The sequence below is a fragment of the Ceratotherium simum genome, chromosome 14 (genome assembly GCF_057802395.1).
Source record: "Ceratotherium simum simum isolate JZ-2026a chromosome 14, ASM5780239v1, whole genome shotgun sequence".
Classification (NCBI taxonomy): Eukaryota; Metazoa; Chordata; class Mammalia; order Perissodactyla; family Rhinocerotidae; genus Ceratotherium; species Ceratotherium simum.
Window position 1 is genome coordinate 4,888,698 of NC_141913.1, and position 24,353 is coordinate 4,913,050.

A 24,353-nucleotide genomic window follows, 5' to 3' on the forward strand; every position below is an offset into this window, starting at 1 on the left:
TTTGACTTGGGCATCAAACGAATGAAACTCTTCATAATTCGTGGATTTTTTTTCTGCCATAATGCTAAAATTCAATATTTGGGATTAAATTTAACTACATCCAGGCATACTGAGCAAATTTGGAATATTGCTTTATTCAGTTGGCTTGCTGATTTTAGAAAATTATTTCTTGGGTGACAGAGGCCAATACCAGATCTAGGTGACACTAAGAATTAGACACAAGAAAAGATTCTGATCAATTTGACTTTGTAGTGATTCTGAATATCCTATTAGTAGAGGCCTTCCCATCATCACGTGACTTTGGGGGCCTTGTTGATAACCCTTGTCTACTACATTAGCTACAGTTATTGAGACACAGTATAAGACATAAAAGACTGAAGACACTACAATTAATTTGCAAAATAATTAATGATTATTCAATATTCTCACAAATTTAAGGGGCTAGATTGAAATGGATCATTCCCATTATGATACTATTGGCCAATAGTGAGTGATATTTCCTTTGCTAAATGGAACGAATTTAGCCACGGAGTTCCATAATTCCTCATTTTTTTTTATGATCAGGAGAGAAACACACTAATTCTATGTGGCTATCAAGCTCTGCTTTTCAAAAACTGTTTCCTGACTTTGCTCTTCATTGATCATGGCTGAGTTGCAGGTAGATCTGAGGCTGTACCACGTTCTGGGAGTTGGATTTGAAGTGTCATTTTTGAGACTTTTTGAAACTGGGGAGGAGGTAGAGTGAGAAAGTAAATGCATTTTAAATTATTCTCATCTTTATATTTAATAAATTGCCAAAAAATCTTACATGTAAATAAAATCCAGGCTCTGGGAATGAGGGGAGGGAGGCTCACTGGCATCCACGCCAAGCGCCTGACAAAGAGAGTCACAGACACTGGGAACATATACTTACCCTGAAATCAGAGTCCCAGGAGGAGCCAGAACTCATTTTCAATAAGGGTTTGTAGCCACAAAATGAAAACATATCAGCAGAGCCCTAAACCTCAGAAGTGGATAACACTGTAGTCAGTTCTCCTTCCCTTTCTGAGCCCGCAGATGGTACTCAGGAGGACACGAGCTAGTACCTGGCTTTCTTCAGCCAGCAGGGTAATTAGCTGGTTTCTCTGGCAGATTTGATCCACAGGGCTCAGAGACCCTTTTCATCACAATTTTCCTACACTCTGACCACCTATCAAGTCACAAGGATCAAACCATGCATAGAACACACAGGTCACAGGGACGCCTGAATTCTGGTCAAGGATATAAGGGTTAGAATCAATGAAACTGTAAGAGGATCGAGGAAACCTACTGGAAGCATGATCGACCCAAGGCCGCCACCACTGCTTTTTTTTGCCCTTGGCTTTCTGTTTGTCTGCTTCTCCTAAAATAAAATATGTCCAAATATTAATTCTTATAAAGTGAGAAAACAAATTTTGAAAACCAAGCTTTAACAACTCAATTGTCAAAATCTAGCTAAGTTGCAAAAGTACATTAGGGGTCAGGCAAAGGAATTACACTGACTGAAAAGTTCACATGTATTAGCAGGCGGTTTTACAAGGTAAATACTAAGTGTCTAGTAACATTATGCCACATTTTCGCTTTCTTTTTAGTAACTGAGGTATATAAAGAAATATAAAAAAGAAGGGATTATCTGTCAAAAATCTCACATTGAATTTTCCATTGAGTTAACAGAAAAGAAACATCATCCAAATTTTATAGAACAATGTAGTGGCAAATAATTTGTTAAAATGTATACATTCCAATAACCAGAAATTTTTCTTGTGATTCTTTTAATGTATGCTTGGAAAAATATAAATTTACTGGTGATTAATAGATACTATGTACTAGAAAAATATAATGCACTATTTCTCCATTCCTTTCAAATAGAAAGCATGTAAACATCCGTAAGAAGACTTTTAAACTTAATTGGATATAATAAATCTATAATTAGATATAATAAATATATATTTCATCTTAAGTTTCATTGGAACAGATAATTGAATATTTTAACTACTATATTTAGATGCCACATAAAATATGCATACATATTTCATTTTTGTATAAAATTTTAGAAATCAAAGACAACAGTAGACTGCATATCTGAAATATCTTCCCTAAAGGAACAAATTAAGCAAATTCATGCCCATTTTCTTCAGAAACACGTCTGTGAAACAGAAGCGAGGTTATGTGCTGATTAAGTTGTCTTGATACTTATAAAGTCATGGATTCATTACATATGTACTTTAGGGAACAAATAAACTTATCCCATTCACAATGGGAAGGTAAAACTTTCTAAGTTAAAAAAATACTTTGATAATATTGGCAGAATGAAAACTAATGTTATTTTATAGCCCTACCCAATATCATGCTATTATTCACTGTCAAGGTACTTGAACAGGAGGGAAGTGTCTCGACATACTTTCGTCATCCTCTTCAGAGAGCTTTTGGATGTCTTGGCCTTCCCCTGACTCCTGGGTCAAGCTCAGCATCCTCTCCTTACCCTTTTTGTATTTCTGTTGCCTGGCCTTGATGCGATCCATCCTGTCAAACAGAAGAGCAGCAGCAATGCCAAGAACACATCCCCAGTTATCATATGGTCAGCACGCTGGGTTTACACTTTTATGCATAAAGCTGAAATCATGGACAAAGTGATCAATACTTGAGAATTGTGAATGGTTGCTTACTGGCAACAAGTATCTCCCTGCTTTTGTTTTACATACCCATGTTATTCCGCCCTACATAGACGCTACTCTTAGTAATATGATCAATAATAATTATGCTACGGTTTGATATATAATACATTATGTTCATTTATACCTTGTACCACAGCCATTCTGAAATATAAGTCCTTCATTTTCCCAGGTTTTGCATTCTTAAACAAATGGAAAAATTCAGTGAAAATTGTAGTAACAGGCCTCACTTCTGGGAAACCAGGAACATATTATAAATGGGTCTAAATTTGTTGTTTCTCTAGACCTGATTTAGCTAGAAACAATAAGAGCAACAGTTATACCACATTGTACTTGCATTATATATATATTTTTATATAATGCATATCTTTGTGAAAATGACCATGCCATGGGATAGTGAAACTGATACTAGCAAATATTTTTGCATGGGGAAAAATGCTAGGAAAGGAGGTCAGAGAGGAATGAAACTCTCTTTGCAAACTCAGAGAATTTTCCCGATGAGCTGATAGTGTGTCTGCGTTTTCTTGGGGAAAGTTGCTAGGTTCTGAGTTCTACGGCCATCAGCTGTTAAACCTGGCCCCATACATATGCAGTGTTACCAATCCTCAGAATTTCTGTTCACTGCTGGAAATTTTACTGCAACAAAATTCTTTTCAATGGGCTAACTAAAAAAAAAAAAAGAAAAAAAAAGGAATTCCCAAATCTGGGTGGAGTCAGTTCATTACTTGACTTCTCCAAAATGGTGTGCTGGGAAAGGCTTTAAACTGATTATAGGGGAATACGGGTTGTATTTCTAGTGTCACCTCTAGTTAGTTGTGGATTTTAAGTCATCGAATATCATGGGTCATCAGTTTCTTCCTGAAGAGACTGGATTATATTATCTCTAAAGATCTTTCCAAAGAGAGGGTTCTGCATTTATTCCCTTAACCCACAGATGTAATGCACATTCACCCCAAGTGCCTGGCACTGGGCAAGACCCCATCTCATTCATCAACTCATTTAATCACTACAAAAACCCAGATGGGATTGTGAACTCTGGTTTAAAACACAAAATCAAATTTCAGAGAATTTGAACGACTTGCTCAAGGTTCCAAAGTAAGCAGCTGAACTAGGACTTGACCTGGTCTTACTCACGTTGGCTCCCTTTCCATCACATTGCAGCTATATTTCTTTCAATGACTTCCATTTTCAACCCAGCAGGCATAAGCCACTGCCCTGACACAAGAGCAAATACCTGGGCAGTTGGGAAAGTTAACTCAAATAGGTTTTTCAGGGAGTTGAGGCTCCCCAGGAGCTGAGAGCCGGCTGAATGGTAGTGCACAAACCAAAAACAAAAGGAGAGGAGAAACAGAGTAACACAAAGCATCCTTACTGTCTCTTCAGCTGGTCCATTGACTTTTTCTCTTCCTCAATTCTGGCCTTTACAGCCTTCACAATTGTGGCCTGGAAAAGTTCAGCCCCTCTGAAGGAAAATTGGAAACACAGAACAAATCAGTATTTCTGTCATTGTCACTCACCTTCCCCTGAGCATGAATACGGAGGGATGGGAAACATGGAGTCTCCTGGCTGGAGTGGACGTTGCAAGGCCCTGTCTCAAAGCCTCTTCCAGAAGAGGAACAAGGTGCAGCCTCCCCCTGGGAGGTCAGTAAAGAGAAAATGGTCTGTGTTTTCTATGACATTCAAGGCCATGCATCTCTGCAAACCCATCTGGTAGAATGTTATACTTCAGCAAAGTGTCACTCACCCGACCTTTTTATAGTTGTCCCCTGAGGCGACATTTGCAAGGAGTGAGTTCAGATTGGTTTTCTACTCAGTATGCAGAAAAGGGTATGGAGTGAGCTGGGGCTTCCTTAAGGGAATATGCAAAGTTGGAGTTCGAGCCCAGCTGTGGGATTCTCTTCTTCCTATCCTTCGCTCCCTTCTGTTCTTCCTCACTTTTCAGGTCAACATAAGGGTCCCCAAAGATCTCATCAACCTCTCTTAATATCTTCAACTCTGTCCCATTGTCATCTGGTCCCATCTGCTTGGCAAATCCCAAGCCTGTAGGAACCCAATGGTGCGCCAGTCGTGTGCTCAGATGGGCTATGTGAGCGGTGCAGAGAACGCAGGACTGGGCAGATTATTAACTGCTCCCCACACTCGGGGGAAATTCTTCTGCTTCTCTACAGCACTATTTCAATCTCCCTACACTTTTCTCAAATCTCGAAATCTGTCAAGGGCTTTTCACTCCTGGTAAATGACCCAGCTTCCTACTTCCCAGAAAACCTAAGTCATGAGGCAATAATTTGCCCAACTTCCTGCCACCTAACCCCTGGACACCATTTCCTGCAGTGACAGAGAAGAGGTGACATCCTTCTGCTGATGTCTGCCCATGCTCAGGTCCCTCCCCACCCACAGCCTGACGGACTCCATCCTTCCATTTATTCCTCTCTTCCTGCATTTCAACCTTTGCACTGCTACTGAATCCCGCTTACAAGAGGCAAACATGCTCAGGTCTTACTAATCTTAGAAAAAGAACCCATGTACAGCCCGCAGTTTTCTATGTACAGCCTTACATCCCTGCCCCTGCACAGCAAATATCTTGCTATCGCATCTCCAAGTCTTTCACTTCAACCTCAGCGCATCGGTGTATAGCTCTGACCCCCACCTGCCGAGGTCGCTGACCGCACTCTTCAACTTCCAGTCTTGTCTTTAGATGTCCCGTCTGCTGAGCTTCTGCTTTCAAACAGCCTTCCTCAGGCTGCGACGGCACCTGCTCTTTTAGTTTTCCTTCTTCATTGCTGGCTCAGAGTTCCCGGTCTTCTCTGCCCATCTCTTCAATGTGAACACTCCCCAGGGTCCTCGTCTCATTCTCCACATTCTTCCCAGGCAGCTCCAGCCACTCACCTGCTCCAATACCGTGTGTGTAATGACGACACTCAAGCCTATTCACATCTCCATCTGTCCACTCAGCTGCCCGCCGCACTTCCCCCACACTTCCCAGTGGGGTGAACTTCACACACCCACGAGACCTACAACTGCCCCACGGCAGTTGGTCTGCTTTCCCAGTCTGCAGCTCCATAGGTTCTCTACATTTAGGATTGGCACCACCACTTGCTTAAGCCGGAATCCTGGGCACATCATCCTCTACTCTTCCCTTTCCATCACCATCTCCCTTCCTTCCAATCAACTTTCCAGTTGTGCCAATTTTACCTCTTAATATCTTTCTAATTTATCCCCTCTTGGTCCTAGCTATTATCTGTATCCTGGATCATCAGAGCAGCCACCTAACTGGTCCCTCTGCCTACAGTCCTCCTTATATACCTAACATATTCTCTACACCACAAGCAGAGTGAGCTTCTGAAATGCAAATACAGCCACCTCACTCCCTCGTTTGAACACATCAATGCCTTCCTATTGTCTATGGGATTACTTCTAAAGTCATAAACATGACTTATGAGGCCCCTGATAATCTGGCCTCTCCTTACCTCTCCAGCTTATTTCTCACTACTCACAATCTTCATCTTCAGACTTCCGTGTTTCGGCCACTCTGAGCTTCTCACGATTCCTCAGTGAAAACTTCCCTCAGTAACTTCACTCAGGCTGCTTCCCCTACCTCCCTCCTCTACCTCTTAGTCACCCCTCAGATGGCAGCTCAGAATTGAAGGCTGCCTTGGTTCCTGCCCCCGCTGTTGGCTGTCTGCCCTTGATATAACCCCACAGCTTCCCGAACGTCTCCTCCCATCACACTAGCTGCACTGGATTACGACTGCTTATTGGGGTGTTTATCTCCCTAGCAGTCTGTAAGCTCTGTGAGGGCAGGGCAAGCATCCACGTCCTTGTAGCACAGTAGGCAGTGAGTAAAGGGATGAATGAATGAATGTCTATTCTTCAGAAAGTCCATTGTGAGTTCAGTGCTTATTAGACAGGGCTTTTCTTTGACAGGCATGAGCTGTACTCTGAACCAAAGCCATCACTTTCTATAACAGGAAGAATATGCTTTCTAAATAATTGTGACAACTTTGAGAACAAGATACTGGCTTCTGATTATGGCCTGGATCCCTAAGCACCAAACGTTTAGGGGAAGCAAAAAAGATGCATTTACCAGCGAAATACCAGCTGATATGTACAAGCAAATAAGGTTACTATTGGCACAGGACGAGACATTGTGCTCTGCTCTGAAAATGATGTCCCAGATATTGGTAAAACAATTATAATGGTAAATTCCAGGGCCAATGGTGTACATAAAATGAAGTCACTGTTCATCTACATAGTGAGGGCCAAGGGTGCCACAAGTCTCCTTGCATTAAACGTAGGTCCCCTACTAGGCCCTCTTTCTATCTGGCTCAAAGCTAATTTACAAAGGCTGGGAATTGCCCCCATATAAATGGACTTTTAAAATAAGTATTTTGTGCATCCTGACAGGGAAAGAGAATAGGCTCCAGGAACACTGGTGGTATAAACACAGATGTATTTGTTTAAACTACAATTCAAAATGATAGATATTGGCAATTTCATATGATACAACCTAATGTTTATCAGGTTCGTTAGCACCATGGATCCGATGGGATCTAGGCTGGGATCTAGGCAAGGTCAGTGTCTCTCAGAGGTGCCCTGCAGTCTAGGGGATCACGCACCTGGCCACTGACCACCCCCCTCTCAATGGCGTTCCCTTTAACACTTAGTCCTCCTCATAGTCTTCCTGGTCTTTTCCTTTGAACCTACAGGATCAGGGGCAAAAACTGGAGAAAGGTAGTAATCCAGTAGTGCCAGTGTCCCCGAGAAGAGAAAATCAGGTCGTTGGGGAAAAATAGAGTGAGAGGAGGGGAAGGGGAAGGAAAGACAAGTAAGAAGGGTTTAGAACGAGGCTGCAGTAACACACTCCTCATCTGAGACCTAAGGAATAATAGGTAGTTATGTTTTATCTATTTTCAAGAGTTTCTTCTTAAAATAGAGGCAGGGAGGGGCAGAGGGACCAGACGGCAGCCCAACATGGCCTATGTTGCTGTTCTGACTGAGGTCAGAACCAGCACCTCCTCATGAGGGGTCCACACCGAGGGCTCTAGACCACCAGGCATTCTGACCTTCCAGAGTGTCCCAATTCCTGTAAACTGTGACTCGGCTCCACGGACTTTCTTGTACTTTTCTATTTTTGATTTTAAAGGCTGTAGGCTAAAGCCGTCTTGGATTGATTTTCTTGGAAGGAATTTCTTAATTTCTTGTGGGTTCTACAAGCGAGCTCAGAAAGCACAGCACAGCATTACTTCCAGACAGGTTTCTTCAGAGAAACCACGTGATTCCCTGGCCTGACCCACCTTGATGCCAGGATCTGTGAAGCTTTTATATCTGCCACGACATGTAGAAAATAGTAACTCATGAAAACTCTTCTTTGCAGCAGGAGGAAGGCAAAACATATGCTGTCCCAGATAATTCCTGCTTCACCACTGGGCAGTTTACAGGAGGAGTCGTCATCAGCTGGGGCAAAAAAGTAGAAAAAAATTAACATCCATTTTCACTGTTATTTTATAAAATCTGTAGAATGATCAGATTTGGGAGGTCACACAGGCATAAGAGCAACATTCTTATGCATCGACTCACTCCTGAGTGGATTTATTTACAATTGAGGCCACACACTTCAAATCCAATATCAACACTGATTCATAAGGCTGACCACAAAGTGAACTCTTGATAATGCAAGGTACAGCGGGGCCTCTTTGCCAGGGAGGGCTCCTGAGTATTTCTTTCTCTTAGGGAGGAAGGAGCCCTTTCCCCTCAACAAGGGCTGTGGAGAAATAATGTCAGTACGTCCCAGTGCCAGAACAAATGCGCTGGTACAAAAAAAAATCACCCCTCTGGGAACGGGCTCTCCCCAGCAGTAACCAGCAGAGCCGGTAACGCAGTATGGTCTATTACAAGAAGCACATCTGATCCTAAGTCAAGACAAATTCCCAGTGACTCCTCTTCTTCGGCAAAGCATAGTCTGCATTGGAAGCCACAGTGAGGAAAGTGTCATGTTCAAGTTGCCCCCATTCTGGGCACCATGGAGAACCATGTGTGGTGTTGCCCTGGGTTCTGAGGCAGAGGGATGGGAATGGGACTTCTGCCTCTGTTCCGGGGAGAGTCTAACTACAAAGACCCTGGTGCTCCTCCCCATTATTGTCCTGAGTTTGAAGTTCTCTGAGCTTCCTGAGGAGACAACGGCCTGGAAGTCAGAATTACTTTGAGGACCCAAGATTCTAACTGCAACAACCACAGGCTTGACTGGGTTTCTCTAACCCTTTCCAACCGTAGCTCAAAAAAGTTCAGGGAGTTACTAGAGGCCACACCCAATCCCCAGGCCTGCCAGGGTTTGGGAAGTTTCTAGAGGATGATCAAAGATGCCTCAAGTAGAGACACTTCATGTTACGGGCAGCAGTTTCACAGTGCAATACAATCTCACAGCCTCTGTGCAGAGAGAGAATTGAACGCCACTTTCTTCTCTTTTCTTTATGTGCTTTGGCCCAATTTTTAAACTGGAGCAATATGACTGTCCTTCCTTCTCTGTCCGCCCACTCCCAAATTTGCTTTCCATACTTACGCATTTTATAGCCTTTGACTGTGCAGGCCAGGCTGAAAGCTTGGATCAACCAGCAACTATTTTGAACCAATTTTTCAATGTATCCACATGCTCCTATCTGAAAAACAAATGGGAAAGGCAAATCCTGAAACTCTGCACTCAGAGAAAGAGGCTGATGTCTTGTGATCCCACCATGTGCAAGAATTCACCAAGTCTCAGTGCCAATGACTGCGGAAGATGCCAACAGCACCTAAAATTTCAGTTACCATGAGGCAGTGCAATTGATGCTTCAGGAGAATCATCGTTTCCTGGGGGAAATCAAACCCAGTGAGCAAAGGAGGAGCTTTAGCGTGATGTTTTCTGCACTGGGACTATCCCTCTTTTCAAAGAGGAAATCCTGGACTATTGTAGGAACAAGCTGAACTCTGTGATAGCGAACACATGACCTTGAGCCCCAGGAATTTGATTGCTTAGTCACTTTCTCACAAGTGAAACATAGAAAACCTATGCTACTGCCAGGAGATCACCACAAACATAAGCTGCATGATACACTTGGAATAAGAACAGAGTATGTGTTTTGAGGCTTTTTTTTTTGGCCAATTCTCTGGGTAAAGGAATCTTCTTTATGATTTGCACGTGGTTGTCTCATAACAATGATTTCTTGTCATAGTTATGCTAAGTTCACAACCTGAGAGGGGAAAAGTTTAAACAAACATTGATCATTGCAAGCCAACACAGAAAGGTGATGGCTGGCTTGTGTTTATTTCCTGGGAACATGTGAACTAGGAGAATATAATTAGGATTTGCTCCCAAATCAGCAGTCAGCCAGCGTGAGTACCTCCACACATCAGAACATGATTTCTGAACTAATATCTCAGTCCTACATGGCCAGGCTTTGGTTCAGGTTCTCTAGGTTGGGGATATACTCCCACTTTGTCTCCCTGGACACTCCTGAGTCTATCTTTCTAGTCTCTGATGGGTTCAAATGGCATTGCCTCCAAGAAGCCTGTTCCCAACTCATCAGGCATGATATTAGGTACTCTTTTGTTTTGTTTTCCTAAAATGTTGTGATAATTAGCATTCACAGGTCACATTATAATTATTTATAAGTAGGTCTATCTTCCCTTTTAGAATGAAGAGTTCCTTGAGAGTAAAATCTGGGTTCTATTTATCTCTAGATCTTTAAGATATAAAACTGCCTGGCAAAGAACAGTTCTGCAATATAGGTTTACAAAATGAATGAACGGACTTTGTAGCCACACATTTTCCAGGAATGGCTGTAGGGATCAGCTTCTGGCAATGGATTCTTCACCATCAGGCTGACTTTAGAATGAAATGGTATTCTGCTGTGCTATCTCACACTCTCTCCAACAACTCTCAATACTATCCCGAATGTAAATAAATATTGGTGGGGTAAAATTGATGAATAAAAGTCACTTTTACTATCAACTAGAAAATTAACATTTCAATTGACTGTAGACAAAATAAATTATTCAAATACATATTCATGGTTACATAGACTTGATTTTCCAAGGCCTCTAAATGCAGCAATGGATGTGCCAAGGAAAAAAAAAATCAAATGCTTTCACAGTTGAATTGCCTGGTGAGCTTATCTCTAAGTAGCTCGGAAGGGGAGAGGCAGGAAATCATTACATCTCTGTGCTCCTAATGCACTACCACTTATAGCCTGTGAGTAGCGGGCACAAGGACTAACTAAGTTAGGGCCAGCTACAATTGGATTAACTCGTTCAGCTCATGAAAAGTGGTTTAATATCCTGAAACAATAAATAACTTAAATGGTGTCCTTGTGGCCCAAAAGATTTTATGTGACTCTGGGATGATAGTAGGCAGTTTGAGCTACCTCCCAGGTCAGAGAAAAAGCTGTGCCCTGGAACATGGGAATCTAAGAGCAGAGCAGCCAGAGTAGCGGAGGGGGTTGTGCTTTGCCTCAACCCTCTGCTGCCTCAGCTCTGCCCTGATCAGGGTGCCTGTGCTCAGAGGCAACCGGGAAGCTGTTTCCTCTGTGTCTGCCATATCTCACAGGTACATAAAACATCCGTGCATTCAACAGTGTATTCCACCTCAATCCCCAGACCGCACAGTGTTACAGAGAACATGCTCATTTTATCTTATACTTCCACAGCTCTTTCTAGGTAAGAAAGTTGCTTTTAGCCAACATGGTATGACTTTGAAGAGATTCAATGACTGAATCAACTTGTAAAAGGGCCATTTTGTAGCACAAAGAATGAGTGATGACAAATTATTCCTCAGAAGGGATAGGATTTCAATAAATAACTACACTTTAGAATTTATTTCTACAAATACACATCCTCTTGTCATGTGACCTTGAGATGGTAGAAATGAGCAAACAGGATTCTGCTGAATACAGCAAGACAAAGAGTAATGAATGGCCATTTGAATTCTGAGTTTGCAGCATCTTATTTAGGGCTTTTAAGAGAGCAGTGTGATGGGCAATGGGCTTTTAATAACCACTGAATGGACTGTTTACTCTCGCGCTGAAACCACAAATGCGTTGTACGGTGGGAGCCACTTACTGATAGTATGTTTTTCATTGTAATCACAAAAACGTTGTATGCAATCAGCCAGTCCCAATAGCGCAGGATGCTCCTGATGGGTTTCAATAGCAAATCGCCCCCAAAGAGCAGGAAATAGAAGCAGGCCACCAAGTAACCCATGCAAAAGATGCTGATCCTGGTGGTCCCGGTGATGAAGATGATGGTGAGCACGAACCAGAAGAGGTAGCTGAAGATGATTACTTTGGACATGTCTAAGTATGATCTGGAAGACAAAACTGAACCATCAGAGGACAACAGCACATACAAACAAAAATACTGAGTCGGGAGATCCTCCTTTAATAGGGAAACAATTCAAACTACACATTTGATTCTCTATGAAAGCATGACACAAGTTGTACTGTGAGCTCTGTGTCCATCTCTCATTCAACACTGCCTGGTCTATAGGAAATCCTTACCTAGCCAGTCATGGCCAAGTAGGTAAGTTTGTGAAAACACCATGTGCACGTTTGTTATCAGCGTACTTGGCCCAAATTTCCCACAAACAGCAACATTTTCTGCCTACTACTTGAGCACTGGAAAATCCTCTCTTTTTCTACAGAAGGCATGAATAATTGTATGGCGAAGGGAATTCTAAGATACAGATGCCTCCTGGAGCAAGAGAATGTGAAGAATGGATTCCTCTCGATGAACTAGAAATGAATAGATTAAAACAAATCCCTGTTACACACAAAGGTTACTAGAGATGAAATCTCTCCCTGGAGATGAGAAGTAACTCTGACAAAGCAGATGCAGTCACAGTGTGTGTGTCGGGGGTGCTTTTAAGCTCTTTCTAACACCCCGTCTTTGCACGTCCCTGGTCCCTGGGTGGAGTCAAGATTCTTTTTTTTGGGGAGCCATTCCTCCCCTATGACCTTGCTGAGAAGGCGGAAGGTGAGGCAGCATTCAGTCTGCAGGGAGTTTCCCCTGGTCACTGCCCCCTGGTGGGAGTTGTACCCATAGCCCACAGGCCAAGTCTCATCTGTATTTACTTAATTAGAGCTTCTTTGTTTTGGAGATTTTGCTTTGATTGTTCCTCCTCCCAGGGTTGGGGAGAAGTATAGGAGAACCACCAATTCTGGGTGTTATTTGACTAATGAGCTATTTTGTAACCTCTTGATAAAACATGCACTACACTATCCAGTATCATTGGGAAGGGAGTTGTGCCTTAAAGGTACACTGTCAGACAAGCGAACCTTTGAACTTGACTCTTTTTAGAGTAAAATACTCAACACTTTTAAATGTTTTTACAAAATTCTTTTCTAAAATATATCACACCCTTCCCTGACTTCACACACAAAGGAGAGTGAACAAAATGTCAGTACTGCTCAGCATCCCAGGATCATGACAGCAGAGCTAGTGATTCAGTCCAGCTGTCATATCGGGACGTGTGTGTGGTTTTAAGTCAGTGGAATCGGGCTGCTGGCATTTTTGAGTATGTGTGTATGTGTGCGTGCGAGCCCATATAGAAAGTGCACTGTGTACTTTCTACAAATTTCCCTTCCTTGCCTGCAGTTGTTAATACCTGCTCTGGAGCCCTGGCCCTGACTCCTCAGCACTTAACCTGCGTCAGGTTCAGAAATCATAAAGCTTTACTTGTGAGAATAACATGGAAAACTAGTAACCTGCTCTGAAGAGGAGCCTAAGGCCCCCGAGCAGATGAGTGAGCACTGGGGGCGTGTCCTCAGGTCCAGAGGCCCCTGAACTGCTGGTGCTCTGGCTGCTTCCCTGAGCTGCCCAGGAGTGCGCAGCGCAGAGAGGGAGTGTGGGACAGCACAGTGGCCACTAGCTTCCTGCTCACAACTGTGGTAGTTCACAGGTTACTCTCTGAGGGGGCCACTTCTCTGGCAGTCCTAATTGAGAAACAAATCTGAAATAATTCAATTAAAAAAAAGATACAGCTTTAGAAATCAGTGAGGCAAAAAAGCTTTCCAGTGGATATTTAGGTTTCCCATTTGTACAGTCAGGGTTGAGTACGTATTTTTTTTCCCTTTACTTTAGGGAAAAGAGTGAGCTGGACTGATTTTTCTCTTCGCACCACAGAGAAGAGGCAAAAAGGGAAGTCTTGTTGCATATTAGTGTTTAGTGTGGTCCTTTAGTCATCAAGAGAATCTTCAAGTCTACATAGCTCAGCATTTTAAAGCAAATTCACTGACTAATTTACTCAGCACAAACGGAGTTTCTCACGCTGCCAAGAGGCACGTTGTGCTTACATGTGCAGTCTTTGGAGCTGGAGCGACTGGGTTCAAACCCGTGCTCAGTTTCCTCATCCACGAAGGTGGGAGGATAACATCCCCACTCAGAGGGTGGTCACTGGGGTGAAATGCTGCATCCACATAAAGCGGACAAAACCCAGCCTGCACAGAGTGAGCCCCTACGACTGCCGGCTACTAACACTCTGATGTGCGCTGGAGGCCAAAACGATGTATATGCGTGGGGAATGGGGACAAGTGCAAACATAAGTGAGAAGTAGACTCTGCCCTAGGTGGCCTGTACCTTAGACTGGGGGATAAGACAGGTTCTTAAAATACCAACACCGTGCAACACCATACTCCAGGAGGTCAGAGATGCAGAGCGAATTTCAGGTGTGGAGAGTCGCACTGGCTTGTATGAAACAGCCATGTCCACACTGTGCACGAATGTGCAGCTGCTCACTGGATCCCCACAGCAGTACTGGAGGATGGATGCTAGCTAGTGAGGATCAGAGAGGTTTCATAATTAGTCCGAAGACATACAGTTAGTAAAGGAGGCATAATAAATCACACCCATTTGTCAGACTCCTACTGTGGTGGTTGACTTGAGTCTTAAAGGCACTACAGGACTGAAGAGCTGACTAGAGAGGCAGATGGGACTGCCCTCCACGAAGTGGGCCTCAGGCGAAAAAACTACAAGGACTTGGGAACCCAGAGAACTCAGAAAGAATGCACAGCGAGAAATGTAGTTTGGTTTAAACACGAACTCTGAGGAGGAGATAATCAGGCTGCCAAGATCAGCTATCACTAGACTGCAGAGGGCAGTGGAGGGCAGAAAAGGTGCTACAAAGGGATCCCACACATGGCCACAGAGCGGACACTGCTGGAGAGTGTGCCAACACAGGGCGGGCTGTGGTGACTGGTCCTCCTCGGTGTCCACTGAATATGGGGACAAGAAGGAGGGACGGGGGTGAGGAGGAGGGACAGGGGATGAGGGGAGGGACAGGGGATGAGGAGAGGGACGGGGATGAGGAGAGGGACAGGGGATGAGGGGAGGGACAGGGGATGAGGAGGAGGGACAGGGGATGAGGAACAGAGGATGAGGGAGGGACAGGGGATGAGGAGGAGGGACAGGGGATGAGGAGGAGTGACAGAGGATGAGGAACAGACGATGAGGGGAGGGACGGGGAAGAGGAGGAGGGACAGAGGATGAGGGGAGGGACAGGGGATGAGGAAGGGGACAGGGGATGAGGAGGAGGGAGAGGGGATGAGGAGGAGGGATAGGGGATGAGGAGAGGGACAGGGGATGAGGAGGAGGGACAGGGGATGAGGGGAGGGACAGGGGATGAGGAGGAGGGATAGGGGATGAGGAGGAGGGATAGGGGATGAGGAGAGGGACAGGGGATGAGGAGGAGGGACAGGGGATGAGGAGGAGGGATAGGGGATGAGGAGGAGGGACAGGGGATGAGGAGGAGGGATAGGGGATGAGGGGAGGGACAGGGGATGAGGGCAGGGACAGGTGATGAGGAGATGGACAGGGGATGAGGAGGAGGGACAGGGGATGAGGAGGAGGGATAGGGGATGAGGAGGAGGGATAGGGGATGAGGAGAGGGACAGGGGATGAGGAGAGGGACAGGGGATGAGGAGGAGGGATGGGGATGAGGAGAGGGACAGGGGATGAGGGAGGGACAGGGGATGAGGGGAGGGACAGGGGATGAGGAGGAGGGAGAGGGGATGAGGAGGAGGGATAGGGGATGAGGAGAGGGACAGGGGATGAGGAGGAGGGACAGGGGATGAGGGGAGGGACAGGGGATGAGGAGGAGGGATAGGGGATGAGGAGAGGGACAGGTGATGAGGAGGAGGGAGAGGGGATGAGGAGGAGGGATAGGGGATGAGGAGAGGGACAGGGGATGAGGAGGAGGGACAGGAGATGAGGAGGAGGGATAGGGGATGAGGGCAGGGACAGGGGATGAGGGCAGGGACAGGGGATGAGGAGGAGGGACAGGAGATGAGGAGGAGGGATAGGGGATGAGGGGAGGGACAGGGGATGAGGGGAGGGACAGGGGATGAGGAGGAGGGACAGGGGATGAGGAGGAGGGACAGAAGATAAAGATGAGAGACAGAGGGCAAAGGTGAGGGATCTCTGCTGGAGTGCCAGGAAGCAGTATTATGTGCAGAAGTCAGTTTGTGTATGAAGAAGAGGAGGAAAACTGAGGCTAAAAAAAAAAAATTGGTTAATGCTAAAATAAACAGAAGCAGAACTATAATTCAGAGTCTCAGCTCTTAGAGTACTGATTTACCTGTCTACATTTATTAGCTTCATGTATACAAGTAGCTGATCAATTTCCCAACAATAGCAGAGAGAAAGTGGAAGTAGAGGTCTATACTGTAAGTGAAATGCACACACCAAAATGGCTTTGAAACCCATGCGGCTGTTGTTACCTGCAGTGAATGAAGTCTGGAACAGGGTTATGTTGGCTGAAGGAGGCGGCGTCAAGGTTCATGCAAATCTCAACATTGTCTCCTGCCATGATTCGCACTGCAGCCTTATTTTCATCCTCAAAAATTTGCCTTTGTAAGGAGGCACACAGAAGCAGCATGAAGTCATCTGGCAAGACAGAAATAAGAGAATTAAACCACCTTCATCTTCTGGGTTTACATATGTGAGAAAGAGTCCCAACATGGTCTCAGCTGCTCCCCAACTCCTAGGTGAGTCGTGTTCCCTAAGTTCATAGTATAATTCTTCCTGGATTCCAATGTTGGGGCCAAGTCCACCTTCCCCACCATGGGTGACACAGGAGGGACCACGGACATCGGGTGCTCCCAGTGGGAGAGCCCCTGGATTCTATCTGCACAGTGGTGAGTGAAAGTATCAGGTGCAATTACTAGTCTCCAGGATTTGCTTATATGATCATGTTTATCTGCATTTATCTCCCACCAAATTTCTGAGGAGGCCATTTGAGCACTTTCCCCACCAAAGCCTCTTCCCAGAGCAGAAACCACAGTGAAGGCTTGCTGAGGGCAGACGAAGATGGTGGGCCGATTTGTGGGAGTGGAGGAGAAGTCTGGCGCAGCTGTTCTCGTGGCCGACTGCCCAGAACAGGCCCTCCACCAGCTGGGCTGGCAGCCTCTAGCACCAAGTGGCTTCGTTGTTCTTTAAATTAAACCTGAATGTTCAGCACAATCACTCCTTGGTTTTCAGAGCACCTGGCACTCCCTGTCGTCTTAGGGGGGCTGCTCCAACCTTTGGATCATCAGCCTGCCCTCGGAAGGGCTGGGGGCTGCAGCCCAGCTCTAGAGCATCTGTAATTCGGGCAGCATTTTCCTCGCCAACACAGTCTTCTCCGTAGATTTGGTCTGTCTGTAGTGGCAACCAGAAACAACTGCTTCACAAAATACAAGGCCTGCCTGTCCAGCCTACCTTCTAGAAGACTGTGGGGGGTGGGGGGGTGGCGGGTGGGCGTGTGTGTTGGGAGGTGAAATTATGAAAGTGAATATGGTATTTCAATGTTTATTTATTAATTTTGCAAACATAATAGAGCAAGAAGAAGCCATTAACGACTTGTGATACTAATGCATTGAGATAAGCCTTCACATGGTTAGCAAGTGCGGTGAAGAAGCAAAGGCACTAATGCATAACACACAAGACTAATTAGCAAATGCAACACCAAACAGCAGCGCTCCGTGGCCCTGGGGCTGCAGCACTCACAGATGAGGAACACTGGGTTGGGCCGCACAATGAAGTCTGGGAAGTACAGCCACTTAATGATGTTGTCGTTGAAGCTGGCACCCTTGAATCTCCACGGGTAATCTGCAGGGAGGGAAGTGGTGGAGACAAAGATCAATACCTCTCCACTGCCCTTCGCTCACCCACCCACTCCGGAGGGGCTGGCGGTAAGTGCAGCTGGCTCCTGGCAAGGCCCGCTCACCTCTGCAAGGAGCCGGAGGGATGCCGATGCAGATGAGGTACTGGAACGTGAGGATGCAGGCCAGGAAGCAGCAGTACTTGGGCCAGATCTCTGCAATGGCTTTCCTTCTGCGTCGATACAAGACAGCGATCAACCAGCAGGCGTGAATCATGGCATAGAAGTCCATTCGCTGCCCAATGACGTTAACTGACATTAGGAAACAGGTCTGTGTAAGGAGGAAAAGAGGCACAAAAATTGGGTGTCAGGGAAGGGGAGTGGGGTCAGCTGTCAGCCCTGAGGGTAGGTCTCTGGACATGTTCACCAAGGCTTGCCTCTTTTGGGTGTCTTTCACTGCGAAGACAGAAATACTGTACAAATGACTATTCACTGTTACTAAGAACCACTCCAAATGGTGACGAGAACTACAGCTATGATCTCCTCATGAAACATCACTGTTCCAAATACATTCTGTTAAGGGACAGGCTCCACCACACCATTTCATGTCCAAACAGTCCATTTTGGCTAAGGTTACACTTTCAGAATGCATAAAATAGAAAGAAGATTAATAACATTTTATTCTTAATAAGAAACCAGCTAAAATGACAAGTAATATCCATTCATCTGTAAGAGCACAGAGATGCAGGGGGACCAAGTCCACTACTGCACAGCAGGGGCAATGGCATTTGTCTCGGAAAATTTTCAGCCAGGCCAGGTTAACCCCTCAGGGATCTCCTCCCGCTGATCCTGAGGAGACAGAAATCGTGGCATGGAGATGTGCAATGAAGCTCCAGTGGCCGTCTGCCCAAGGCTGCTATTGGAATTTTCACAGAAGAGAGAAAGAAAACACATCAGCAAGGAAACTTACCTCTAGACCAAACTTGTAGAAGAAGTAATTTATGAAATATTTGGCACAATTAATAAGTCCATCATCCAGATGGAGTCTTGTGATGTCATGAAAGATGGTTTTAGACACAGGGGCCGTGAGATTGTTTCGACCTCGGTAGTATTCCTGATGGCGGTAAATTGTAACCTCAAAGGCCAGAATGGCCAGCATCAGGAGATTATTCTACAAAGCAAGAAAACACAGTTGTGTGAAGCCAAATGCTTTATGATCTGGTAATTTTAAGCAATCCTCATAATAAATCATTTTATTCCATTCTTGATGTCTAAAAGGACAAAGCTTTATAAAATCCCACCTCTATAAAATATAGCCTTGAATTCAATGTTCACTTTCTCTGTTTTCAGGTAACAAGGGTGGAGTTATCTCCATTATGCAAGTCAGGATCGTTTCCATGATAATAGGATCTGGAATCTCTAGGCAAAAGACTGGTGATGCACCTTACTGTTCCTGTACCAGGCAGCAGTGTCCCGTTACCTTGGGAGGGTGGGTCAGCCTTATTTGCAACTAGAAGCATGAAACACTTCTACACGGCCCCCAGGGAAACAGACTAAGCTGGAGGAGTGGGATCTGAGTTAGTGGGGAAATTTTTGTACACCTCCAAAATCTGGCTAGAGAGCAGTAGATTGAGAAGCATACTGATGACGATAAAATAATAACAATAATAGTGAGGATAATAATAATAAAATAGTTAACATTTATGGAACCATATGTGCCAGACACTATTCTAATCATCCTTTTCAAATATAAGTTTGTTTCATCCTTATAACAGCTCTTTATGGTAGAAACTATTTGTACATTACAAAAGATATCTGCCGTATGAGAAAAAACTAGAAAGTTATACAGAGAAAGATGAGATGCTTAGTACATTTTAAAATTCCTGATGTTGAGTATAAATGTTTTATTTTTAGGTGTAGTGTCAGCATAATATTATTAAGACTGCTCAGATTATCCATCAAAGTAAAATGTGGAAAATCTGAAGTATATTGCTTTTATTACGTTTGTTACAACTATTTGCAGAGTTCTTTTTCCAAAGATATGCTCTTTACTTGATTACCTCTAAGCATAATATATGCCCTTTATTAAAATTTGTAGAGAAACAAAATTTAGATAGCAAAAATGTCTTGTAATGCTACACCTACTTCTCAGAAATAATCACTACTGACCATTTGGAATATTTTACTTAATATTTTTTCTCTGTGTCTAAAAACGATCATACAACGCATGGTATTTTGAAATTTGCTGTTTTTTTTTTTAAACCATATATTTAGGGCATCTTTCAATGCCTGACATTATCAATCTACCTCAATCTTTTAATGGTTCTATAATGTGCCAGTGAATATATTTGTCGTACTTTATTCAATTAATCTCAAACTACTCGATCAATTTCTTTTCAGCACAATGCGATACTGATCTTAATATTTAGTCATTTGTTTCAAAGGTGATTTCAAATGCTACATAAGAAGGTGAGGTTCCTATCCAGTGTGATATCAGGGGTCTCAAAGGAAAGGACTGCAGACAGGAACCGTGGAGAGGCACAAACTAAGCTCGACAAAGCCTTTACCCTCAGGTACACCAGCAAAGGGGAGGACTTCCTCAGGCCGACCCACTCTGTCGGGTCAATAGGAGCGTTGTAGAGCAGCGACTTGTTCAACTGCTGGAGGGGGACATTCGTTTGGTTTTCATTTGGCTGAAAAGAAGAGAAAAGGGAGTAAAAAATGGATCCATGGGTTAGGAGAGTTCAGATTATTCTCCTTCAGCTTTGAGCAAAGGGGCACGGGGGGATAGGGAGGGGGACTCTCAGCTCAAGAAGAGACTCAGGTGACTTAAAGGCCAGACAGAATGTGCTTGGGGAGGTAGGATCCCCAGTATCTGCCTCACTTCACTAAAGGCCAGTCAAGAAGATTCCCCCATCTGAGGCTCACCAAGGAACAGTTAACAGAAAAGTTCTCAGGCTTAATGGTTTGCAGCTGGTACAACATTTTGCAGACGATGATCACACACGTCCAGACAGTGCAGACACTTGAAGCCAGACGGCGTAGCTTGGCGTATGGCAGAGCAAAAGCCCAAGAAATCAAAAATACATAGTTGAACAGAGACACCTGAAAACATAAAATCAGAAATGGGGACAAAAATGCATAACACAGCATAACATCCACAAAATGTGGCAACTTGATTTATTCAATTCCGCTCAGTTCAGCAAAGGCTGGTTGAGGTCCTAGCATGTGTGAGGCATTGCCCTAGTGCGGCGTACCAAGATAGGCCTTTTGTGGCAGACAGATAGATAACCGGATGATGTCAATATAACGTAGCATTGGCTAAACTAGAGATGTGAACAGGCTCCTGGGAGAATAGCCAGAAGGGTCCTTGGCCCAATCTGGAGATTCAGGAAGCAGTTCCTGGAAGAGATGTTGCCTGAGCTGAGCCTTGAAGGATGCATAAAGTCAGCCAGGCCAAGAAAGGTGAGAAGTACATTCCAGGTAAAGGATGTATGAGCAAAAGCAGGAGGTAGCATGGTGGGAACAGGTGATCCCCAACAACCCGAAATTCTGGAGTTGGTAGCAGTGAACTGTGGCACTATGTGAGGCTGGAGATGCACCACATTGTGATGCACCCTTTTTAAACCACGCCATGGGCCATGAACCCCTTCTGCAGAAAATCGAGAGCCACTGAAGGGCTTTACACTGGGAAGTCTTAAGGAAAGATTGGTATTTTATTTAGATAAGTGTCACTGAAGAATGGAGGTGCAACAATGGGGGTTAGACCAGAGGTCAGGGGACCAACTCCCAGGCGCTGCAATAGCCCAGGCGCTCTTGCAGGGGCCCAAGCTAGGGCAGTGGGGCAGAGATGGGGGGAGCCGTGGGTTGGAGATGGGAAGTAAAATTAGCAGGATTTGGTGACTGGCTTGGAGGTAGGGGTTGATAAGGGAGACAGTGGGCATGCCTCCCAGGTTTCTGGCTTGGGAGCCAGAGCCTTGAGAGGATGACAGTGCCACTACTGAGATAGGATCTGGAGTCAGGGCAGGTGCAAAGAGGGAAGGCAATGACTTCAACTAGGTTTAGACTGTGTGTGTTTATCAATCCAATGAGACGTCCGCTCATGTCTAACAGTTCTCCGCAGCTAATAGTTCACTGAACGGTATAGAAGCACTACCATCTTATTCTGCCATAGAAAATGCTCATTTATTCTAAATATTTTTAAATATCTGAATATTGTTAAAATAATATCCTAGGAATATTTAATATTATCAGGTGAAAATAAGAGCACGCACCCAACTGATAAAATTGAACATGTACCACGTGCTACGCACCGTGGGCTGTAAGAGATATGGTTACCTGTTTGGCCTACAAAACTATAAAACACAAAATATGGAGACTCCAGGACAAGATTTAATTCTGCAATTTGTTACCTATCTACGCTTCTGCTTAATTGCTTGCCGCTGTCCAAGACAAGGAACCTCTGTGAGAATTAAGTGCTGAAATATTAGGGTAGTAAGAGCTGTCTTATGGAATTAATTAAGGATAAAAGAAATATTGTATGTGGAAGTGCCCTGTAAACTATAAGGCACTCACAAACATATAAATGTTACGTTTTAACAAAATATTTTGATTAGCTGGGTGACTCCTCCTCCTCAGTCATTGGCAAGTGTCACGCTAATTGGGATGTTAAAAAGCAAATCCTATTAAAGATATTCTGAAATTAAGTCCCTTTGTTATTTCTTTTATTATGTATTTAAGGCATTGAGTATAAAAACAGTACAATAAACTTACACAGAACTTTCAATTTTTTGAGTGATAGAGAAAGAGAAGAAAAGATAATAGCTTTTATTAAGTCCAAACTAGGTTCAAGGTAACATCCCAAGTAGATCCCTGCCCTTAAGAAACACTCGGGGTAGGGCCAGTGAGAACTGCATAAAGAGCCGTGACAATATGATGGAGCCCAGCCTACCTGGGGTGAGCCAAGTTGCGGGGAGCACGCAGCTGATCATCTAATCCAGGGCTAGGGAAGATTGCCCAGAGGACCTGAAGTGCCAACGGGAGTGAGCCAGGCAGAGGAATTGCAGGTCTAAGGCCTTACAGGCAAGGGAGAGCACGGGGTGGACATCCTTGGCCAGCTGAGATTCAACATGAAAGCACTGTGATCTGAGTCCATCTGGAGGACTCCAAAATCCACCAGGTGGTGAGGGCATCTGGAAATGGAAATGGCGAAGTGGTCCAAGGCCAGATGATGAGGGTCTTATATCACGTGATTGTGAGGATGAGAGAGAGCTGTTGAAAGTTTTCGAGTAGAGGATTACAATGATCATATTTACACTCTGGAAAGATGATTCTGGCTGCATGATGGAATACATATTGGAAGGAGAAAGGATTTTCTCATTCCAGCAGAGCTGGGAATCTGTTATAGAGTGATCTAAAAGGAAATGAAGTAGAGGAGGGAGCTCTGTTTTAGAGATATTTAGGTAAAGGTGCTTTGGGGACATACAAGAAGTGAGGTCATGTTCAGTTGTCAGATCTGGAGCCCAAAGCGAGGACTGGACGGAAGACACAGACTTCTGACCCATGGCATGTGGATGGCAACTAAACCGCAAGGGAGGATGAGATCAGCCATGGAGGGCAAGAATCAGAAGAGGGCTATGGATAGAACTGAAGAGCCCTGAGGAGGAGGGGGCGGGAGGAGAAGCAGCACAGGAATGAGAAGGAAAGAAGGACCAGGAGTGTGTGCTGATCTGGGCACAAACGCTCAGATGGCCGATATCCAATGTCGGAGAGAATCAAGTAAGATAAGGACTGAAAAGCCTCCATGCGGTGGGTGTTTTTCCTTTTATCATTCTACAAATAGGAAGACTGGGGCTCAGAGAAGTGTGATACTTCGTTCAGTCCAAACGTGGTTAATGAGGTCATTTCGCTGATGATAGAAATCTCATGGAATGTACATTAAAAAAAGAGACAAATACCTGGGCCCCAACCAATACCTGATGCATCGGAATATCTAGGGAAATAACTGGTCATCCGCGTATAGAACAAGTGTCCAGGTGATTCTTATTATCAAGGAATTTCGGGAAGTAATTTTTAGCCTTCCTGACAAAACACTTGTACATAAATTGTCATTTTATCTGACATAAACTTGGAGACTTGAAGCTACCGTTTTGTCTGAGAACTGTGGCTCCCTGGCCTCCCTCCCTCCCTCAGAGCACCCACAGCCTCAATGATCACCCGTATGGTGCAGCCACCTGCAGGAGAGCCCCTGCCTGTAAACCCAGAGCCTCCCGGGGACACCTCGAGCCCAGCACTTCAGGCGCCTTTTGGTTTTCTTTACCAGCCAAGACCATCAGACTGCGAACTGAGACAGGAAGTCTCTCTTTCACGCTTTCGCACCAGCATCTGGCACAGTATAAGCGTTTAGTCAATTGTAATTTATTGCAAGTACATGATAAAGTCTAAATGAATGCTTAGTGAGAGTGAAAGTAGAAATATTAATGAAACAGCAACTGATTTCTAGGAGAAATCTCAGGCTTGCAAAGTTCTTTTATTTACTTCCTTCCTTCAGTCAGTTAACA

General features: G+C 44.6%; 1 protein-coding gene across 1 annotated transcript in view; it reads right to left on the reverse strand.

Moving 5' to 3' along the window:
- Positions 1-24,353, reverse strand: part of PIEZO2 (piezo type mechanosensitive ion channel component 2) — a 279,368-nt gene that overhangs the window by 60,299 nt on the left and 194,716 nt on the right. Inside the window, exons 18-28 of the mRNA XM_087439398.1 lie at positions 20,722-20,898; positions 20,361-20,486; positions 18,764-18,964; positions 17,920-18,124; positions 17,700-17,801; positions 16,433-16,598; positions 11,781-12,024; positions 9,247-9,343; positions 7,985-8,144; positions 4,063-4,152; positions 2,420-2,541 (exon numbers count right to left, since the gene is read on the reverse strand). Of these exons, the coding sequence (XP_087295524.1) occupies positions 2,420-2,541; positions 4,063-4,152; positions 7,985-8,144; positions 9,247-9,343; positions 11,781-12,024; positions 16,433-16,598; positions 17,700-17,801; positions 17,920-18,124; positions 18,764-18,964; positions 20,361-20,486; positions 20,722-20,898 (1,690 nt within the window). The remainder of the gene's footprint in view (positions 1-2,419; positions 2,542-4,062; positions 4,153-7,984; positions 8,145-9,246; positions 9,344-11,780; positions 12,025-16,432; positions 16,599-17,699; positions 17,802-17,919; positions 18,125-18,763; positions 18,965-20,360; positions 20,487-20,721; positions 20,899-24,353) is intronic.